Genomic DNA, 22,192 nt, shown 5'->3' on the forward strand with positions numbered 1-22,192 from the left:
ATAGAATAGATTTTACTCCCGTTCGGTATGTATTTCTGATTTCCTTCTCTTTTTACAAACAGAAGCCCGCCAGTGTTTATTTTTTCTTTTTCCACATTATTTTCTTCTGATCAGAACTAGTCATCATTTTTATCCCAAGTTGTGGATGAAATTCCTGGGATCTGAGACTTCAGAGGGAAGGATAGTTATGGCAAAAAAAACCCTCAAGTAAAATAAATCAGCTCTCCAGGCTTCAGACCAGTGCTGGCTCATGATGAACTTTTCTCTAGTGAAAAATACAGACAATGTCAGGAACTGTGAGAGGCAACAGGGCACCATGGTTAAGGGTGAGGGCCGTGGAGCCAGTCAGCCTGGCTTGAATTCTGGCTCTATGATCTTCTGGATGTTACATATCCTTTCTGCACCTCAGTTTTCTCATCTGTGTAATGGCTGTAATAAAACTAGCTGTAGCAAAGGTACTTATGAAGATTTGTTGTTATAACATGCAAGCATATAGAACAATAAGTGCTCAATAAATGCTAATAATGTTATTATTTTTGGACAGGTTAAAGATGCTAATGGCTCTTCCTTGGGAAGGACTGCTTATATTCAGAGATGACATCATTCCTACTATTTTGATCTGAAAATGCTGTTTCTTGCATAAAATGCACTTGACAGTAAATGCAGTGAAATCAAAGTCTTAGAACACTGTAATGAAATACTCCTAAGATATATAAAGAAATGAACAAACATCAAATGAGAATTTGCTCAGGGCTTTTGAGTTTATAAACTAGTAACTTACTCATTCAACATCAATATACTGGTTGCCAGCCATGTACCTGCCAAACCCTGAGACCATGCTGGAAATACCATGACAAGCAAGGCAGACATGGTTCCTGTCCTCAGGATGGTAACAGTCTACAGGGCTGTTCACATAACTTGTTTAATTTGACCCCCCATAATCACCCTGGGAAAGGGTAATATTATTATTATCCCTGTTTTCAAGAGAAAACTGAAACCTCATGAAGGGAAATGTCATTCCTTGCACAGCACAGCAGAAAAAATTTGGGGTTCTTTTCATCATAACATAATGATATATTGTATGTTGGTCTAGTCCTTCTCCCAGGAAACGTATCTCTGCTCTTATAATGGAAGGCTGTGGGAAAATGTGCTTAATAAACTTGTATGAAGCTCAGTTTTTCTGGAACACACCTAGTCTGTGAAATGAGACTGAGTATAGATTTGGAAGTTTTTTCCCAAATAGAACACTTGGCTCTGGAATTTAACAATTAGGTCTCCAACCATCTTACCTCTTACTATTTGTGGACTGAAGGGTGTGAATTGTATCTTTAATGCCTTTTGACCTCTTCTTTCCACCTTCTTTATGACCTTTGTGCCTCTCCTATCCCCCAAGAGGAGACTTTACTATGCTAATATGCCCTGTGGATCTCCAAGTGGGGGAACAGAGCATACGTTGGTTCTCTTCTCTTTCTATCCATTTATTTTTTTCTCCCATTATCTTTTTAAAAACATTTTATTGGAATATAGTTGATTTACAATGTTGTGTTAGTTTTAGGCATACAGCAAAGTGATTCAGTTATACATACACATGTATTCATTCTTTTTCAGATTTTTTTCCCAAATAGGTTACTATAAAATACTGAGTATAGTTCCCTGTGCTATACAGTAGGTCCTTGTTAGTTATCTATTTTATATATAGTAGTGTGTGTATTTTAATCCCAAGCTTCTAATTTATCCTGCCCCTCCCCACCCCACGTTTCCCCTTTGGTAACCATAAGTTTGTTTTTGAAATCTGTGAGTCTCTTTCTGTTTTGTAAAGAATTTCATTTATATCATTTTTAAAAATTAGATTCCACATATAAGTGATATCATATGATATTTGTCTTTTTCTGTCTGACTTACTTCACTTAGTATGATAATCTCTAGGTCCATCCATGTTGCTGCAAATGGCATTACTTTGTTTTTATTTTTTTTAATGGCTGAGTAATATTCCATTGTATATATGTACCACATCTTCTTTATCCATTCCTCTGTCAGTGGACATTTAGGTTGCTTCCCTGTCTTGGTTATTGTAAATAGTGTCACAATGAACATTGGGGTACATGTATCTTTTCTTTCTTTTTTTTTTTAATTTTTTAATTTAATTTTATTTATTTTTTTATACAGCAGGTTCTTATTAGTCATCAGTTTTATACACATCAGTGTATACATGTCAATCCCAATTGCCCAATATCTTTTCAAATTATGGTTTTCCCTGTATATATGCCCAGGAGTGGTATAGCTGGATCATACGGTAGTTCTATTTTTAGTTTTTAAAGAAAACTCCATACTGTTCTCCATAGTGGTTGTACTGTTTTACATTCCCACCAACAGTGTAGGAAGGTTCCTTTTCTCCACATCCTCTCCAGCATTTATTGTTTGTAGACTTTTTGATGATTGCCATTCTGACTGGTGTGAGGCGATAGCTCATTGTAGTTTTGATTTGCATTTCTCTGATAAGTAGTGATGTTGAGCATCTTTTCATATGCTTTTTGGCCACCTGAAGAAATGTCTGTTTACATCTTCTGCCCATTTTTTGATTGGGTTGTTGGTTTTTTTGACATAGAGCTGCATGAACTGTTTGTATATTTTGGAGATTAATCCCTTGTCGGTCACTTCATTTGCAAATATTTTCTCCCATTCTGTGTGTTGTCTTTTCATTTTGTTTATGGTTTCCTTTGCTGTGCAAAAGCTTTTAAGTTTAATTAGGTCCCATTTGTTTATTTTTGTTTTGATTTTCATTACACTTGAAGGCGGATCAAAAAAGATCTTGCTGCAATTTATGTCAGAGAGTGTTCTGCCTATGTTTTCCTTTAAGAGTTTTATAGTGTCCAGCCTTACATTTAGGTCTCTGATGCATTTTGAGTTTATTTTTTGAATGGTGTTAGAGAATATTCTAATTTCATTCTTTTACATGTAGCTGTCCAGTTTTCTGAGCACCACTTATTGAAGAGACTGTCTTTTCACCATTGTATATTCTTGCCTCCTTTATCATAAGTGCATGTGTTTACTTCTGGGTTTTCTATCCTGTTCCATTGATCATTGATATAGAGGGAACTTACCTCAACATAGTAAAGGCCATGTATGACAAACCCAGAGCTAACATCATTCTCAACAGTGAAAAGCGGAAAGCATTCCCTCTAAGATCAGGAACAAGACAAGGATGTCCATTCTTACCATTTTTATTTGACATAGTTTTGGAAGTCCTAGCCATGGCAATGAGAGAAGAAAAAGAAATAAAATGAATCCAAATTGGAAAAGAAGAAGTAAAACTGTCACTGTTTGCAGATGACATGATACTATACATAGAAAATCCTAAAGATGCTACCAGAAAACTACCAGAGCTCATCAATGAATTCAGTAAAGTTGCAGGATACAAAATTAATACACAGATATCTCTCACATTCCTATACACTGACAACGAAAGATTGGAAAGAGAACTTAAGGAAACAATCCCATTTACCATCAGATCAAAAAAATAAAATACCTAGGAATAAACCTACCTAAGGAGACAGAAGACCTGTACTCTGAAAACAATAAGATGCCGATGAAAGAAATCAAAGATGACACAAACAGATGGAAAGATATACCATGTTCTTGGATTGGAAGAATCAATATTGTGAAAATGACTATACTACCCAAGGCAATCTACAGATTCAATGTAATCCCTATCAAATCACCAATGGCATTTTTCACAGAAGTAGAACAAAAATTTTTTTAATTTGTATGGAAACACAAAAGACCCCGAATAGCCAAAGCAATCCTGAGAAAGAAAAACAGAGCTGGAGAAATCAGGCTCCCTGACTTTAGATTATACTACAAAGCTACAGTAATCAAAACAATATGGTACTTGCTCCCTTTATCTTTTAAGCAATGTTTCCTGAGGGGTGAGTTGATAACAGTTTAAGATGATAAAAATGTCAAGTCTCAAAGGAAAGGAATTCTGAAGTGACAGGCAAGAGTGTTGATGATTTTAGTATGCACTCTCCCCGCAAATCACAGCACACATTGGCTTTCTGCTCTTTGTTTTAGCTTTTGTTCCATTAATCTCTCATGAAGCTATAGTCACTGGAATAATATATTCATGTTACATCCACACCATGAACTTTTGAGGTAGTATGGCAGGTGCCTTTCATACACAAGCTTATAAATCCTTACAAGAGCCCCAACAGGTAGGTACCTAGTATACAGAAATGGAAACAGAAATTGCCTTTAAATCTCCTTCCTCCTCTGCCTCCTTTTTTATAACAATGTGGAAATTTAATTAAAGAAAGGATTTACAGGTAGGTTAAGTGAATAAGTCACCCAACTAAAAAGCATTGGAGCTAAGATTTGAACCTAGAGCTCTTTGGCAGCAAGGTCTGTGCTTTTCCACTTGGAGATTCACAGTGCATATTTAGCAAATTTAGACATTAAGGACTGCTAAATAGAAGAAAAAAAAACCTATTTATTTAGCTTAACCTAGAATTTGAGTTTCTATTTCTTTCCTGGTTTAAATACTTAAAACACTCTCTGTAGGATGAAGAAATGGGGCTCTGCAATGCAGCAGTCAAAACAATGAGAAAACCAGGACAACTGCTAGGCTTAGATAAAAGACCTCCCTGTGTAGCTAGGGTCACTGTCTGGGTCAGGATGATCTGTTAAAATCTAGAAGGCAGTGTTAATTATGGTCTTAGGAACAGAAAGTGTCATGTAGGGAATGGAAAAGGTCCTTTAAAAGGGAGAGAGGTCTAGGTGGAAAGGATTCCATTTAGCTGGAAGTAGAGCTACAGTATGCTAAGTGAGCAGGAAGAGGCTGTAATTAAAAATAGAATCATCAGGTTGTAATTTTATATACAGTTATAATTGGATCCTTTCTCATTTTTCATATCCATACCAACAAGAGAGGCTGATTCATTTTCCCAGGGTGACCAACCATCTCAGTTTGCAGTACTTTCAGTCTAAAATTGGAAGAGTCCTGGGTAAACCTGGACTGTTGGTTACCCTACATTTACTGAAAAATGATTATTTGCTAAGGTTGTTACTAATACTCAGGTACCACATCCATGTAATCTGAACACATTTAAAAAAATTTTTTTTAATTAATTAATTAATTAATTAATTAATTAATTAATTTATGGCTGTGTTGGGTCTTCGTTTCTGTGCGAGGGCTTTCTCTAGTTGCGGCAGGTGGGGGCCACTCTTCATCGTGGTGCGTGGGCCTCTCACTGTCGCGGCCTCTCTTGTTGCGGAGCACAGGCTCCAGACGCGCAGGCTCAGTAGTTGTGGCTCACGGGCCCAGCCGCTCCGCGGCATGTGGGATCTTCCCAGACCAGGGCTCGAACCCGTGTCCCCTGCATTGGCAGGCAGATTCTCAACCACTGTGCCGCCAGGGAAGCCCCTAAACACGTTTTTTAAGTTTGTTAATTTCATCAAGGGAGTTCATTACACGGATAATTGATGATACAGTTTTTATGTAGAGTAAAGCATTCTTGCACATTAGATGCTAATCATATAGTTTGGGATTTATCAGGGACCCATCAAATTTTTATTCTTAGCAAGTCAGATCAGAGGGCAATGTAATTAATCTGATATTGGCCCCCTTAGTAAAGTAGGCCTGGCCCAAGGAGAACTGTGCCAATTCCAGGGCTGACAGGATCCACCTGGGAGGCAGGAAACACCAAGTTTCAAGGTTGCTGCAGCCTCCAGCAAGTGCTCAGCCCCAGAAGTCCATGACGCAAGTTCATAGAGGTTGACAGCCTGAAGCCAGTTGGCCTATGTAAGAGTAGCAGGGATGTGGGCCCTGAATTGGAATGCAAGGCAAAGCTTCAGCTTCTGGGTAGGAGAACTACCAAGAGCAAAGGAGGACCAGTTCTCAAGGGCAAGGCAAGTGCAGGAGGCCCATGGGAACATCTAGGAGGAGTGAGAGGCAATGTGTGGACCTGCACAGAGGGCCTCATACCCAGATGTAGGGCAGCCTGCAAGGTGTTTACTTGGATTACTAGCCTAATCCAAGCCAGTGGACTCCCTTCAAGACATTTTTTTTTTTGAATTTTATTTTATTTATTTTTTTACACACAAGGTTCTTATTAGTCATCTATTTTATACACATCAGTGTATACACGTCAATCCCAATCGCCCAATTCATCCCCCCCCCCCCCACCGCTTTCCCCCCTTGGTGGCCATATGTTTGTTCTCTACATCTGTGTCTCAATTTCTGCCCTGCAAACCGGTTCATCTGTACCATTGTCTAGGTTCCACACATATGCGTTAATATACGATATTTGTTTTTCTCTTTCTGACTTACTTCACTCTGTATGACAGTCTCTAGATCCATCCACGTCTCAACAAATGACCCAATTTCATTCCTTTTCATGGCTGAGTAATATTCCATTGTATATATGTACCACATCTTCTTTATCCATTCGTCTGTCGATGGGCATTTAGGTTGCTTCCATGTCCTGGCTATTGTAAATAGTGCTGCAATGAACATTGGGCTGCATGTGTCTTTTTGAATTATAGTTTTCTCTGGGTATATGCCCAGTAGTGGGATTGCTGGATCATATGGTAATTCTATTTTTAGTTTTTTAAGGAACCTCCATACTGTTCTCCATAGTGGTTGTATCAATTTACATTTCCACCAACAGTGCAAGAGAGTTCCCTTTTTCCACACCCTCTCCAGCATTTGTTGTTTGTAGATTTTCTGATGATGCCCATTCTAACTGGTGTGAGGTGATACCTCATTGTAGTTTTGATTTGCATTTCTCTAATAATTAGTGATGTTGAGCAGCTTTTCATGTGCTTCTTGGCCATCAGTATGTCTTCTTTGGAGAAATGTCTATTTAGGTCTTCTGCCCATTTTTGAATTGGGTTGTTTGTTTTTTTAATATTGAGTTGCATGAGCTGTTTATATATTTTGGAGATTAATCTTTTATCTTATGATTCATTTGCAAATATTTTCCCCCATTCTGAGGGTTGTATTTTTGTCTTGTTTATGGTTTCCTTTGCTGTGCAAAAGCTTTGAAGTTTCATTAGGTCCCATTTGTTTATTTTTGTTTTTATTTCCATTACTCTAGGATGTAGATCAAAAAAGATTTTGCTGTGATTTATGTCAAAGAGTGTTCTTCCTATGTTTTCCTCTAAGAGTTTTGTAGTGTCTGGTCTTACATTTAGGTCTCGAATCTGTTTTGAGTTTATTTTTGTGTATGGTGTTAGGGAGTGTTCTAGTTTCATTCTTTTACATGTAGCTGTCCAGTTTTCCCAGCACCACTTATTGAAGAGACTGTCTTTTCTCCATTGTATATCCTTACCTCCTTTGTCATAGATTAGTTAACCATAGGTGCATGGGTTTATCTCTGGGCTTTCTATCTCGTTCCATTGATCTATCTATCATGGAGAATGTTCCGTGTGCACTTGAGAAGAAAGTGTAATCTGCTGTTTTTGGATGGAATGTCCTATAAATATCAGTTAAATCTATCTGGTCTATTGTGTCATTTAAAGCTTCTGTTTCCTTATTTATTTTCATTTTGGATGATTTGTCTATTGGTGTAAGTGAGGTGTTAAAGTCCCCCACTATTATTGCGTTACTGTTGATTTCCTCTTTTATAGCTGTTAGTAGTTGCCTTATATATTGAGGTGCTCCTATGTTGGGTGCATATATATTTATAATTGTTATATCTTCTTCTTGGATTGATCCCTTGATCATTCTGTAGTGTCCTTCCTTGTCTCTTGTAGCATTCTTTATTTTAAAGTCTATTTTATCTTATCTGATATGAGTATAGCTACTCCAGCTTTCTTTTGATTTCCATTTGCATGGAATATCTTTTTCCATCCCCTCACTTTCAGTCTTTATGTGTCCCTAGGTCTGAAGTCGGTCTCTTGTAGACAGCATATATCTGGGTCTTGTTTTTGTATCCATTCAGCAACCCTGTGTCTTTTGGTTGGAGCATTTAATCCATTCATGTTTAAGGTAATTATTGATATGTATGTTCCAATTACCATTTTCTCAATTTTGGGGGGTTTGTTTTTGTAGGTCCTTTTCTTCTCTTGTGTTTCCCACTTAGAGAAGTTCCTGTAGCATTTATTGTAGAGCTGGTTTGGTGGTGCTGAATTCTCTTAGCTTTTGCTTGTCTGTAAAGCTTTTGATTTCTCCATCGAATCTGAATGAGATCCTTGCCGGGTAGAGTAATCTTGGTTGTAGGTTCTTCCCTTTCATCACTTTAAGTATATCATGCCACTCCCTTCTGGCTTGTAGAGTTTCTGCTGGGAAATCAACTGTTAAGCTTATGGGAGTTCCCTTGTATGTTATTTGTCATTTTTCCCTTGCTGCTTTTAATAATTTTTCTTTGTCTTTAATTTTTGCCAATTTGATTACTATGTGTCTCGGCCTGTTTCTCCTTGGGTTCATCCTGTATGGGACTCTCTGTGCTTCCTGGACTTGGGTGGCTATTTCCTTTCCCATGTTAGGGAAGTTTTTGACTATAATCTCTTCATATATTTTCTCGGGTCCTTTCTCTCTCTCTTCTCCTTCTGAGACCCCTATAATGTGAATGTTGCTGTGTTTAATGTGTCCCAGAGGTCTCTTAAGCTGTCTTCATTTCTTTTCATTCTTTTTTCTTTATTCTGTTCTGCAGCAGTGAATTCCACCATTCTGTTTTCCAGGTCACTTATCCGTTCTTCTTCCTCAGTTATTCTGCTATTGAGTCCTTCTAGTGTAGTTTTCACTTCAGTTATTGTATTGTTCATCTCTGTTTGTTTGTTCTTTAATTCTTCTAGGTCTTTGTTAAACATTTCTTGCATCTTCTCGATCTTTGCCTCCATTCTTTTTCCGAGGTCCTGGATCATCTTCACTATCATTATTCTGAATTCTTTTTCTGGAAGGCTGCCTATCTCCATTTCATTTAGTTGTTTTTCTGGGGTTTTATCTTGTTCCTTCATCTGGTACATAGCCCTCTGCCTTTTCATCTTGTCTATCTTTCTGTGAATGTGGTTTTTGTTCCACAGGCTGCAGGATTGTAATTCTTCTTGCTTCTGCTGTGTGCCCTCTGGTGGATGAGGCTATCTAAGAGGCTTCTGCAAGTTTCCTGATGGGAGGGACTGGTGGTGGGTAGAGCTGACTGTTGCTCTGGTGAGCGGAGCTCAGTAAAACTTTAATCCACTTGACTGTTGATGGGTGGAGCTGGGTTCCCTCCCTGTTGGTTGTTTGGCCTGAGGCAACCCAACACTGGAGCCTACCTGGGCTCTTTGGTGGGGCCAATGGCGGACTCTGGGAAGACTCACGCCAAGGAGTAGGTCCCAGAACTTCTGCTGCCAGTGTCCTTGTCCCCACAGTGAGCCACAGCCACCCGCTGCCTTTGCAGGAGAGCCTCCAACACTAGCAGGTAGGTCTGGTTCAGTCTCCCCTGGGGTCACTGCTCCTTCCCCCGGGTCACCACTTTGTGTGTGCCCTCCAAGAATGGAGTCTCTGTTTTCCCCAGTTTTGTCAAAGTCCTGCAATCAAATCCCAGTAAACTTCGAAGTCTGATTCTCTAGGAATTCCTCCTCCCGTTGCCGGACCCCCAGGTTGGGAAGCCTGACATGGGTCTCAGAACCTTCACTCCAGTGGGTGGACTTCTGTGGTATAAGTGCTCTCCAGTCTGTGAGTCACCCACCCAGCAGTTATGGGATTTGATTTTACTGTGATTTCACCCCTCCTACCGTCTCATTGTGGCTTCTCCTTTGTCTTTTGATGTGGGGTATCTTTTTTGGTGACTTCTAGTGTCTTCCTGTCGATGATTGTCCAGCAGCTAGTTGTGATTCTGGTGTTCTCGCAAGAGGGAGTGAGAGCACGTCCTTCTACTCCGCCATCTTGGTTCCTAATCCAGTTTCTGCTTTATAACAAAGTAAGTCCACTATACATATCCCTTCAAGACATTTAGTATCAAACTTCTCATGACTGTGAAGAGATCAAGGGCCCCAGGCTTTTTAAATCCTTCCTGTCTGAGAAGGGCATGACTGAACCTATAGATGGGAAGATCATTAGAACCAGCCAGGGGAAGACAAGAAAAGAAGAAATAGGGTCGACTAATTGTCAGGTGCAGCAATGCTCATTCAATTACGGATGACTTGGAAGTTCTGTGAATTAAGCAGAGAAACCAACTTTGAAGTCACAGTAGTCTTCAACCCACTCAATTTGTGAGAAATGTATGTGGAACACCCATTAGTACTGTGTTTGCATGCGTTACCCTCTTCAACATCCCTTTTAAGCTCTTCTGGAGAACAGATGCTTGCTGTGGGTAGGATTTCTCATAGACAAAGGCTTGGAGAATGTGGGACTTGGGCATTCAGCTCCAAGTCATCTCACATCAGGGCAAATGTAAGTGGTTGCTTTATTCTTAAAGAAAGAAGAAATGTTCATTCTCTAAGTCTGTGAGTCTGTTTCTTCTGTTTTGCAAATAAGTTCATTTGTATCATTTTTTTTTAAGATTCCTCATATAGGTGATATCATATGATATTTGTATTTCTCTGTCTGACTTACTTCACTTAGTATGATAATCTCCAGGACTATCCATGTTGTTGCAAATGGCATTATTTCACTCTTTTTAATGGCTGAGTAATACTCCATTGTATACATTTACAACATCTTCTTTATCCATTCCTCTGTCAATTTAAAATTGAATTAAAAATGAATGTAGAATCCAGGCTGAGTATATTCCAGCCAGGTGTGTTATGTCCAGAACAACTGTAAATGAAGCTCACCATATTGAAATCATGACAAAATTGAACTTATTTGATTGTTGAAGGTTTTGTTACATAGGAGGTATACAAAAAGAGTCACTGTGGTTTTATTAAAGGGAAAATGAGAAATATCAACTGAGGGCATAATGATTTCACCAGGAGTAGGAGAAGAGACAGCAGAATCTGAATTTAAATATGGCACATGTGTCAGCTGTATAGAATTTCAGAAGCAAAAGAAGACATTCACCACAAGCTTCTAGATTACAGGCAGAAATCTGTGGAATAGATTTATTTACCTATAGCAGGAATAAGCATTTAATTATTGTAAAGGATTACAGAGGATATTTGAAATAATACAACTTCTCACTACAAAATACATTGCAACTGGTCACCTACAAACTCCCTAGAAAAGATGGTAAAAAAGAAGGCGGGGGGACTTGGCAAAGCTGTCATCCTTATTATTTATCATGTAGGACCTCTTTTACAAAGAAGGTAGTGGTCTGTTTATTTTCCAGTTAAAAAATGAAAGAGTTACTTTCTGAAATTTCAGTCTTGGAGTCCACGGTCCTGTGTATCTTCTGAACCTACATAAAAACATCTGATTTGAAGTAGGCTGGTGTTGAATTATGATGCCGAGAAGAGTGCCACCACACTCTAAAACTTTGCAAAATGAAAGCCCTTGTAAAGTCCCTGTTAAAATATTACTTTTTTTCAGTAAGGCATCTTATAGAACACTTCAAATGACTGGAGGGGAAATAAAGAGATTAATCACTTTATAAGCACCAATTAATGTGGCTCTATATGCTATTGGTGTCTTACTGGACAATGAATTTTTAAAAAGAAATAAAAGTTTCTAGGACTTACATTGCTATGCTTCAGCTAATGACTGTTTATTATTTCCTGGCTTAACTACTCACTGATTTATATCCTTAAAGCAAAGTCCTAACAATTATTTCTTTTACTTGAAAGTCCAATTTCAGATTTACTACTCTGTGGTCAGTTTCTCTGAAAGGGAAGATCTAGAAACAAAGAAGTGGTATAATTTTCCAAAAACGACTCTGTAGATTAAGTTATAAGTGGGATTTCTTTGGGTAGCAACTTTCCCAGATCTCCTTCCTACACCTCTGGGCTTACCCTGTTATTCAATTATTATTCTATTAAGCTCACTTTTTGCTACTCTTTTTAATATGGATAATGTTAGGGTTTTGCCGTCTTTTTGGCTCTCCTCATGTACTTTCTCTGGACCATCTCCTCAACAGCCATTACTTCAAATGACATCTCGAAACCAATGGCACTAAATTTATAGCTCTACCCAAGACTTTCTCTAAGCTCTTAACTGCCTTATTGACACCTTCCCTGGGAGATTTCAGTCATCTCAAACTTGACATCTCCAAAACTGAACTGGCCATCATCTGCTTCTCTTTTATTCTCTATTTCAGGAAGTGGCACCACCACCCAACACTTATCAGTTGGCCAGGCCAGAAAGTTATGTTTAAAGCCTCTCTCTTTTTTTTTTTTTTTGGCTGCACCGTGTGGCTTGTGGGATCTTAGTTCCCTGACTAGGGATTGAACCCAGGCCCTTGGCAGTGAGAGTGAGGAGTCCTACCCACTGGACCGCCAGGGAATTCCCCAAGCCAGAAATTTATGAATTATCTTAGACTTTACTCTCCCTGCAGAATGACCCTCTACAATGAGTATTGCTCACAGTCTACTGTGAAGTTCCTGACAAGTCCCCTCTTGCCATGTGTGGCTCTTGATGGCTCCTGATCATCCATCTCACACTGGGTGATGTCATTAAAGTTCTCTTGTGGTGCTAAAGCTGCATGAAGGTCTGGAGTGAGGTGAGAGGGGATGTCCCCACTACCCTCTGGGTCATGGTGTCTTAAAAGCCAAATCAAGCCTCCAACTCCTCTCTCTCCCTCTCCACCCCCCTCCTTCACCTCTTTCATCCAGTTATGATTCGTGACGCTGAGCAGAAGACAGCTGCCAAACTGTACTGAGAATCATTCCTATATTCTAACTGCAGATGTGTTTCTGGAAACAGTATAGAGGATCCTCAAAAAATTAAAAATAGAACTTCCATATGAACCAGCAATTCTACTACTGGATATTTATCCAAAGAAAATGAAAATACTGATTCGAAAAGATATATGCACCCCTATGTCCACTGCAGCATTATTTACAGTAGCCAAGGTATGGAAGCAACCTAAGTATTCATCGATGGATGAATGGATAAAGAAAAAATATATATATATATAATGCAATAGTACTCAGCCATAAAAAGAATGAAATCTTGCTGTTTGGGATAACATGATACCATGAGTGGACCTAGACGGTATTATGCTAAGTGAAATAAGTCAGAGAAAGATAGGTACCATACGATTTCACTTATATGTGGAATCTAAGAAACAAAGCAAACAAACAAAACAAAGTAGAAACAGACTCATAGATACAGAGAACAAATTGGTGAGCACCAGAGGGGCGGGGAGTAGGGGTTGGGCAAGATAAGTGAGGGGGATTAAGAGGTACAAACTTCCAGTCATAAAATAAATAAGTCATGGGGATATAAGGTAAAGCATAGGGAATATAGTCAATAATACTGTAATAACTTTGTAAGGTGAAAGATAGTTACTGGACTTCCACTGTTGTGATCAATTTGTAATGTATATAAATGTCACATCACTCCATTGTGCACTTGAAACTAATATAATGTTGTATGTCAACTATACGTCAATTAAAATTTTTTTATTTGAAAAAAAAGACAGTTCTGAGTTCTCCAAAAGACGCTCTGGGATATCCCTTTGTACACATCCAGGATGTCTGAACCCAGTTTAGGCTCAGGCTGGGATATCAATCAACTACTTAGACAAATGATATGTGCAGCCTGAGATTCTAGACAACCCCTGAATGCCTTTATTTACCAGGTCTGGGATTATGATTTGAGGAGCTGTCTGAAAACCACTGTTCACTCGTCAAAAAACAGCAGTTCAAGTTCATGACATTTGGAAAGTGTTTTTGCATTTACATAAAGAAGTCAGAAAGAGGCTCCCTTCCCATGGTCCCTGCACCTAAGGCTCATTGCTAAACAAACATGCTGTTTGAGATATGGTTTTTTAAGCCCTCTGCCCACTAGAAAAGAGGACGCTGATCACCCAGTTTGTATAATGTGGTCTTGAGGCAGCAATAACTCGTCCCTGTGGCCCTGCTGAACAAGGGCTGAGTCACCCACCGAGTGGGGAAATGTGAGGATGGCACTTGTACCTATTGTCTGGTGATTTCACTGGGAGTCATTGCTGAGTTTCAACCAATTTCCAAGGGATTTTTTTCTTCAGTGACCATCCTAAGTGTTATACTACTCTCATGAAACAAAAGGCCTGAGAATTTTTTCTGACATTTTTGTGTGGAAGATAACTTAAGCTTTGCAGAAATTTGTGGCTCATTTCAGAGTCTGCCCTTTTGTACTAACTAGTATGCATCGTCTTCAATGCCTCAGACATTTCACAGATATTTAGAGAAATATTGAACTTATGATGTTATCTGATTAAATGAATGAAAATCTAAGAGTACAACCAACTAAAATTTGGCTTTCTGCTGATAAGCCCACTTGAATCACAATACTTTCAAACAGAGGTCATTCCTTTTTCCCTCCCTACTCCTTGGGGGCAATGTCAGCGTTTTTTTTCTTACATTCTACTACTTCCTCTTCTTTTTTCTTTTTCATCCTGAGAGTGATGGGAGCAAGTTGATATTTTAGAAGGACCAGCCCAGTATCTGAGAGGAGGATGGATGGGAGGGGAGCCTGGAACAGGGAATTAGGCTGGGGACAGATGCCACATCCAGGCAAGCTGAGAGCCTGGCTGAGAGAGGACTGGGGGGCCATGTCAGTAGGCTCAGGTGTGGGAGGAGCCAGGACAGCTCTCCTTGGCACAGGTGTGGCTTATGGAGATGGATGGGGGCAGATGGGGAGGAGGGAGTTGCTGGCGTTGAGATGCCTTTGGGACGTCCAAGGAAAGTGCTCAGAGACAATTGTCTTGGAGGGTCTGGTGTCTGTGAAGCATCTGGGTTTTACTCCCTAAAACAAATCTGAACTTCCCCACAAGTCCCTAAGCACTGGGTAGCCAGGGTGGAGGGTGTAAGGGAAAGCCAATCAATACGTAAACATCACCATTTTTCTTACTAGTTTAAATTATTCAACCCCTTTGGGTCAGTGCTCGGTCTTTGTTTTGTTTCTTAAAATGTAATTTAATTTTCTTTATTTTTCTCTTCCTTGTGAAGTCCATAGCATCTGATTATATGAGAGCCCACCCCCATCTCTGTCTCTGTGGGTCACTTTATTGTCTCCATGTTTCTGAGGAGCAAAGAGAAGGCCCATGTGCCCAGAGAATAGAGAGCTAGGGGAGGGTCTCTGCCAGGTGAGTCTGGGATGTCACAGGGGCTGGATCATAATGACCTGGTGAGCTGTACTGAGAACTTTGCTCCTTATTCTAAGGAAATCAGAAGCCTTTTAAGGGTCTTAAAAGGGTGAAACAATACCTGATGTGTTTTTTTAAAGACAAAGACAATGCAAAGAATGGAACTGAGCGACGCAGGAGCAGATGTGGGAGAGCAGTTAGAGGCCAAGGCAATAGTTAGGGCAAGAGGATGACAGTGGCAACTGTGGTGACCGTGAAGGTGGGGAAGTGTTAGGAGAAAAAGTGGGCAGAACTTGGGGATTGTTTAGATGGGGGTTCCTAAAAGATAGAGAGGAATCTAGCATGATTCCAAGGTTTCTGCGAAGAGCAAAGGAGGGCACAGTGGTAGTTGCCTGCGAGAGATGAAGAAGAAGAGTAGGCTTGGTGGAGTGAGGGTTCCCCTAGATTTCCACACCCATGACTCTCCCACACCTGCCTGGCCAGTTTGAACTGCCGCTGCCGTTCCCACACAATCAACTGTGGCGACGGAGATAACTGGACCTCTGGCTCCACAACTCACACAAATTATCCACCCTCAGTTGGGCCTCCCGGCTCTTTGGAAAGATTTGTATTAATTTCAAATTAGATCTTTTTTCTGTTCCTCATATGAAGTTTTAAAAACATTTTTACTCTTTCTATATTTCCAGTTCTATCTTCCCTCCTCAGTTTTAGCAAACTACCTTGCCTCTTAATTTACTTAAAAATGTAGAGGCCAAATGATGTGATTTTCCTCAAATTCTCTTACATCCACTTTAAAACTTCTCTAAACCTTCATTTTGTTCTCTTTTCTTTCTTTCCTCGTGGGAGAAATGTCCCTGTCCCCTTCCTAAGCTTTTCTCTCCACCTGTGTTCCCATACCACTCCATTCCACTTTTTCTGGAACATTGTCTCTTAGACTGTCCCCAATCTCATATCTCATGTTGAAGAAAATAGTGTTCTTCTCTGAGTCCCGTATTTATACACTCAATGTAGAAAATTTGGAAGATACAGAAAGGAACAAAGATGAATGCAAAATCCACCTACGATCTCATACAACAGAGAAAACCACTCTTGATTTCTAATTTTTTAAAAAAATTTCTCTTGCTACTGCTCCCTCCCCTCAGCCTGAAAACATGTTCAATTCTTCTCTTATTTCTTCTCTTGGTTTTCCTATTTCAGTTAGTGGTATTACCTTTTTAATCTTATTATCTTTTATTCAGGCAAGATAGACAATAGGGAATCATCTCTGAGACTTCACTTTCCTCAATTCAACATAAAATTCTGCTGATAATATCATACTGATTACTTACTTGTGTCAGGCACATTGCTAAGTACATTAGCTGCGTTTTCCCAATCAATCTTTCACTGCACTGCATTATTCTTGTTTTATATGTAAGAAAAAAGAAACTTTGAGGTTCACAGCTAAGTGATGAAGTCACAGTTTGAACTCAAGCCTGTTTGTCTCCAAAGCTGGTGTCTTGATGTCTTTTCAATTTGTCCTGTCCTGTCTTTTTCCACTGCCGTTGCTCTAGCTCACATCATCACAGCGGAAGCTCTGTTAGCAGATCCCCAATTAGCCAAATCAACTCATTAACAACACTTTCCCATCCTCTTTCACACTCATCACTGGAGACTAGTAGGAGATTGTCTGCTACGCTAAACTTTCCTGGTCCCATCAATTTAGTTGTATGTTTACCAAGAAACAGTTGTATTTTGTTCACAAGCCAGTCAATGCAGTTGTACTTTTCAATATGTTACAGCATTTAATTAAATATTATGTAAACCAATGAAACCTGAGTGTGAAAGAGAGCTGTTCCTATGAAAACTAAGTTGTAATTCTTTGGGAAGACTTGGTGAGAGTGAGTGGCTGAAAATATTATAATTCAAATAAGTATGAGAAAGGTGAACCAAACATAATAGGGAAAAGTTTGTAAACATGTCTTTAAGATTCTGCACTCTGGTCTTTGCTGCAATATAAAGAAATGGAAACATGAGTGTGGCTCAGGTAAGAAAAATGATACAATTCCAATTAGCAAACTTATACTCAGAGGAAGGGCCTTGGCACTCTATTATACAATTGCTGGATGAGTGTACTCATATATGTCTTAGGTTAAAAATGTAATCTCTAAGGAAAGTGTATACATCTTTTCTTAATTCCCTACTTGTTAAAGCAAATGACTGATCAAATTCAGTCCCTGATTTCATTGAATGGGAGACCTTCTACCGTATCTCCCATTAACTCCCAAATAGTAACAGCACGTTTCATCTGATCCCCTAGTCTTCAGTCATCATTTTCTCCATTCAGTTAACAAATATTTCTAGGAGCCTACTAATTACCAGCATTACCTTCTTAAAACTCAGATCTAAGCCTCTCACTCCTCTACTCACAATAACTCAATGCCTTTCCATTGTCTACATAATGAAGCTAAAATTACTTAGCAGAATAGTAAAGACCTGCAGGGATCTGATTTCCACCCCCCTTTTTAGCTTCGGCTTCTTAACACAGCACTTCATGTCCTTTAACCTCATCACTCACACCCTGGCTTTTGCCCAAACACATGACACCTTTCAGCATTCATCCTGAGAGAGGCTGGGGTGAACTTTATATTTGCATTTCTCATCAATTTACTCATTATAGAAAATAGTAGTTAATGGTGAGAAATATATTGTTCATAGAAATTACATATTACAGAAAATGCTAAAAGCATCTGAATAAATTTTGCTGAATACGCTTCAAGTTGTAAAGTCAAGAGTATCACACAATTACAGTCTGGGGGTGGAGGTGGGGGAGTGTTAACTTGTCTTTAAATAAGCAGAAGTTTAGATTTCCCTGTACTCAAGAAAATTTAGTAAAGGTTAAAAAGTCTGCATAGAAATGATGACTTGACTTTCCTTATCCAGTTGTCCAGTCAGGAAAAATATCTAGTTCCTAGGTGACAAATATCAATGGACGGTTGTCATTACTGTCCTCCGTCTTTTGTCCCTCTCACTCACATTCTTTCCCTGGGAGTCTTACTCCTGTGGGCTGTCTCGGCTGCCACTACTGCAGAGAACTCTTAAGTGTCCATCTCAGCTAGGGCACCTCTGTCAGTTCCACTCTTCTCTTTCCCATTGCCGTTGTGTATTTTCCATGGCAAAACACCATCCAACACACCAGAGTTTAAAATGGAACTTTCCTGGGACTTCCCTGGTGGTGCAATGGTTAAGAATGTGCCTGCCAATGCAGGGGACACGGGTTCAAGCCCTGGTCCGGGAAGATCCCACATGCCGCAGAGCAACTGAGCCCGTGCGCCACAACTACTGAGCCTGTGCTCTAGAGCCCCCGAGCCACAACTACTGAGCCCAACGTGCCACAACTACTGAAGCTCCCGTGCCTAGAGCCCGTGCTCCACAAGAAGAGAAGCCACCACGATGAGAAGCCCACGCACCGCAAGGAAGAGTAGTCCCCACTCGCCGCAACTAGAGAAAGCCCGCGCGCAGCAACAAAGACCCAATGCAGCCAAAAATAAATAAATAAATAAAATAAATTTTTAAAAAAATAAAATAAAATGGAACTTTCCCAGCAAACTCACTTTCCTCCACTTTCTCTCTGGGGGACCATCACCTCAAGGTTTTGGAATGATCTCTTTTGCTCTGGGGGATCTGTTTTGCTCTTTGCTCTTCCTTCGGCCACTGTTGCCCATTATTTCTTCCTATAAAGGTTGAATGATTAAGGGCTTTGAAAACTGTAAGCATACTTGCCCCTTTACAGTCAAACTTCGTGAAATATTTGTCCACACTCACTGTATTCATGTTGTTACTTCCTGTTCACGTCTCAACCCAGTGTAATACGGCTTCTGCCCCCAAACTTTTACTGAAGCTGTTTGCATCGAGGTGGCCAATTACTGCCCTGGTGCTACATTTGATAGATGTGTCTCAGCTGTCAACCTAATTCCTTGTAGACTTTGATATTTAGACCACTTCTTCTGCTTGAAATAAATCTTCCCCTCAGCTTCTGTGACCCTTCTTTATCTCACAGGCTACTTCATCATGTTGTTCTTTTTAGGCTCCTTTCTCCTGCCTTTTAAAAAGTGTGTCTGATCTTCAGAGTCCTGAGTCTCCTTGTCTCCTCCCTCTATGTCCTCCTCTAAGCAATCTCATCGATTTCCATGGCTTTCCTTACCACCTCTATGTCCACGACCACCAGCTCTGATTCTCCAGCCCCGTTCTTCACCTGAGCTCTCAAGATGCGCTTATCTAACCGCCTCTTGAATATTCCACATGCACATCGACTTCAACCTGCCTGGGACTGAATTTACAAAAATGCAAAAAAAATACTCCTTTTTCTCTTTTTTTTTCTTGGCAAATGGTATCACTGATCATCCAGTTCCTCAAGCCTGAAACAAAGATACCAGTCTTGACTTCTCTTTCTTCTTTATTCCCTAATCAATATCAAGGTTGTCAACTCTACTTTTGAAATATTTCTTAAATTCCACTGCTTTTTCCATCCTTTCTGCACTATTATGGTTCAACCCACGATGATATCTCCCACTGATTTCTGCAGCAGTCTCTAAACGGGTTCCCTGCCTCCATGCTGGCCCCTCTCCAATCTGTTTTCCAGGCTGCAGCAGAATTCCTCTTTCTAAGCATTCCAATTTAATCACGTTGCTACCCAACTCTCCTGTTCATGTGTCTCCACACTGCCCTCGGCATTAATTCTAATCTCTCTCACATGGTTTAAAGGGCCCTTTAGTGATCAAGCCTGCTCACCGCTGAAGATGCATCCTTTGCTACCCACTCATTCCTTCCGCGGTGCTTCTCTAAATTCCCAGACTGTGTCAATTCTCTACCTGTGGACCCCGGCCATCCCCATCAACCTGCTCGTCTCTAATCAGGCTCTCCTCTCTGCTTATGATCTCTGCACCCTCCCCCCTGCACTTTATTCCTCCAACATATTTTTTGAACACTAACTATGCACCAGGCGTTTTTCCCCATGCTTAGACCACAGCAAGGAGCAAAGCGGGCACATTGCTGAATTCATGAGGCTCAGAGGAGTCCACTGGACACCCAGAGAAGCCAACTTAGGCCATTGCAGTCCTTTGAAATAAGAGGGGACACCGGGAGCTCCAAGAGCCCCGATGAGGGCATCTCACTCAGGCTGGGAGCAGGAAGCTTCCTAAGGGCGGTGTTATTTAGAGTGGTTGTTAGACCTGAGACAACATAGAAAGGTAAGAAGCCAGGGAGTTTATGAAAGACCTCAAAATGCAAATCTTTCTTATGTCTTCTGCTTTTCCTTCTCCCTTCTCACTCCTCTAACTCTTGTCCCTCTCCACATCCCACTACCTCCATTCTTTAAATAAACACTTTTTTCCTTCACTTGTGGCATCCATTTTTCATACAGACATTCCCAGCTCTTCAGCAAACCCACCAACTCCCTTTCTTCAAGTCTCTCCTCAAGGCAAAAAGGAGGAAACCTCATCCCTTATTGCAGCCCCGTCATCCATCTCTTGGACAAAGCGATCAGCTAACTTATAGCTAACGAAGGGCATGCCCAGATGTTCTCTTTTTATCCTTCTGCTGTACACGTTTTTCCAATCGTCCATTTGTCTGATCATATTTCCTAATTGTCTACAATGTCAAATTGTCTATAAGAAATGGGCAACCCATGATCTCCTCTCCAAAATAATACCGCACACATCAGGTTAAGAAGCCTTCTCTCAGAGCCTTGAGATTCCTGTCAGACCTCAGGCTCGCCACAATAGCATGGTGGTAAGCTTTCTAGACTTTCTTGAGCCATAGTTATACCTCACATACAGGAAAAATTAATGATCAGCTAACCCCACGAATCTCTCAACCTTCTACTTTTAAAGGGTCATATCATGTTAAAAAGAATTAGTCCCCTTAGGGCTTGTCATTTTACATAGTCCCTCCATTCAAGAATGGTTCCCATTTTAAATCTAAAATATGGCACAAATGAACCTATCTACAAAACAGAAACTTATAGACATAGAGAACAGACTTGTGGGCAAGTGATGGGCAGGAGGGAGAGGGATGGATTGGGAATTTGGGGTTAGTAGATGCAAACTATTACATTTAGAATGGATAAGCAACAAGGTCCTACTGTATAACACAGGGAACTATATTCAATATCCTGTGATAAACCATAATGGAAAAGAATATAAAAAAAGAATGTCTATATGTGTATAACTGAGTCACTTTGCTGTACAGCAGTAATTAACACAGCATTGTAAATCAACTCTACTCCAATAAAAATATACATGTAAAAAAGAATGGTTCCCATTTTAAAAGATTTTAATAAGATGAGAAATATCCTAGGATAAATTTGCAGTCTCCCCACCTCCCATTCTCTCCCAGGGTAAAGAAAAGGGTGGCCTTACCTGTGATTGGTCAGTGGCTGCAGGTGACTCTGCCTTGCATCAGGAATGTCATTGTTTTCCTCACTCACTACAGCCTGAAGATTTGGCAACAGGGCTGGTGCTTATATATAGAAGGAAGCTAATCATTTCATTCTTTTGTTGGAACATTTTCCTACCCACTTGCAAATAATCTTCCCTTTCCTTTAACGGCTCCTCTCTGAAGAGACCAACAATAGCACTTTCATGAGAAGAGCTGCGGTCGGAGCCCAAGAGGAGACAACGGAAGGCTGGGACCAGGGGTCCGGGCTAGAGGTCAGTGTCCACTGGCTTCTGGCTAACTGGCTCCCAGTCTCTCCAAAGGGAGCTCTTAACAGAGGCAGATGGAGACTTCCATTTAATTCCATGTGGTATAAAAAAATGTAATCGTTTCACCCATAAAGGCAGTCATGTTTCTATAACAATGGCTTCATTCAGGGCTGTCGAGAGTCATTATTGCCAGTTCTTTTGGGGACTTTATGAGCAATCATTTTCTTGGTCTGAAGCAAAAGAAGAATCAGAACACAAGGCTCTCTTTTTCCATTTTTGTTTTCGAAATATAAAAAGAGACATCACCTGAGTGCTTTAATCATGAGCACCTTCGTGATGACACTGGAAGCGGGGGGTGTTCTATGC

At 40.2% G+C, this 22,192-nt stretch overlaps 1 protein-coding gene across 7 annotated transcripts in view; it reads left to right on the forward strand.

Annotated features, from left to right (window-relative positions):
- LMNTD1 (lamin tail domain containing 1) overlaps positions 1-22,192 on the forward strand; it is a 437,115-nt gene that overhangs the window by 266,095 nt on the left and 148,828 nt on the right. For 4 of the 7 annotated variants that reach the window (XM_082419810.1, XM_082419811.1, XM_082419809.1 and 1 more), the window contains one exon: positions 21,730-21,832. The exons of the other annotated variants lie outside the window; for them this stretch is intronic. In XM_082419810.1, coding sequence (XP_082275936.1) covers positions 21,730-21,832 — 103 coding nt within the window. The remainder of the gene's footprint in view (positions 1-21,729; positions 21,833-22,192) is intronic. 7 annotated transcript variants of the gene reach the window in all.

The sequence above is a fragment of the Balaenoptera physalus genome, assembly GCF_965194825.1.
Source record: "Balaenoptera physalus genome assembly, chromosome: 13".
NCBI classification, from domain to species: Eukaryota; Metazoa; Chordata; class Mammalia; order Artiodactyla; family Balaenopteridae; genus Balaenoptera; species Balaenoptera physalus.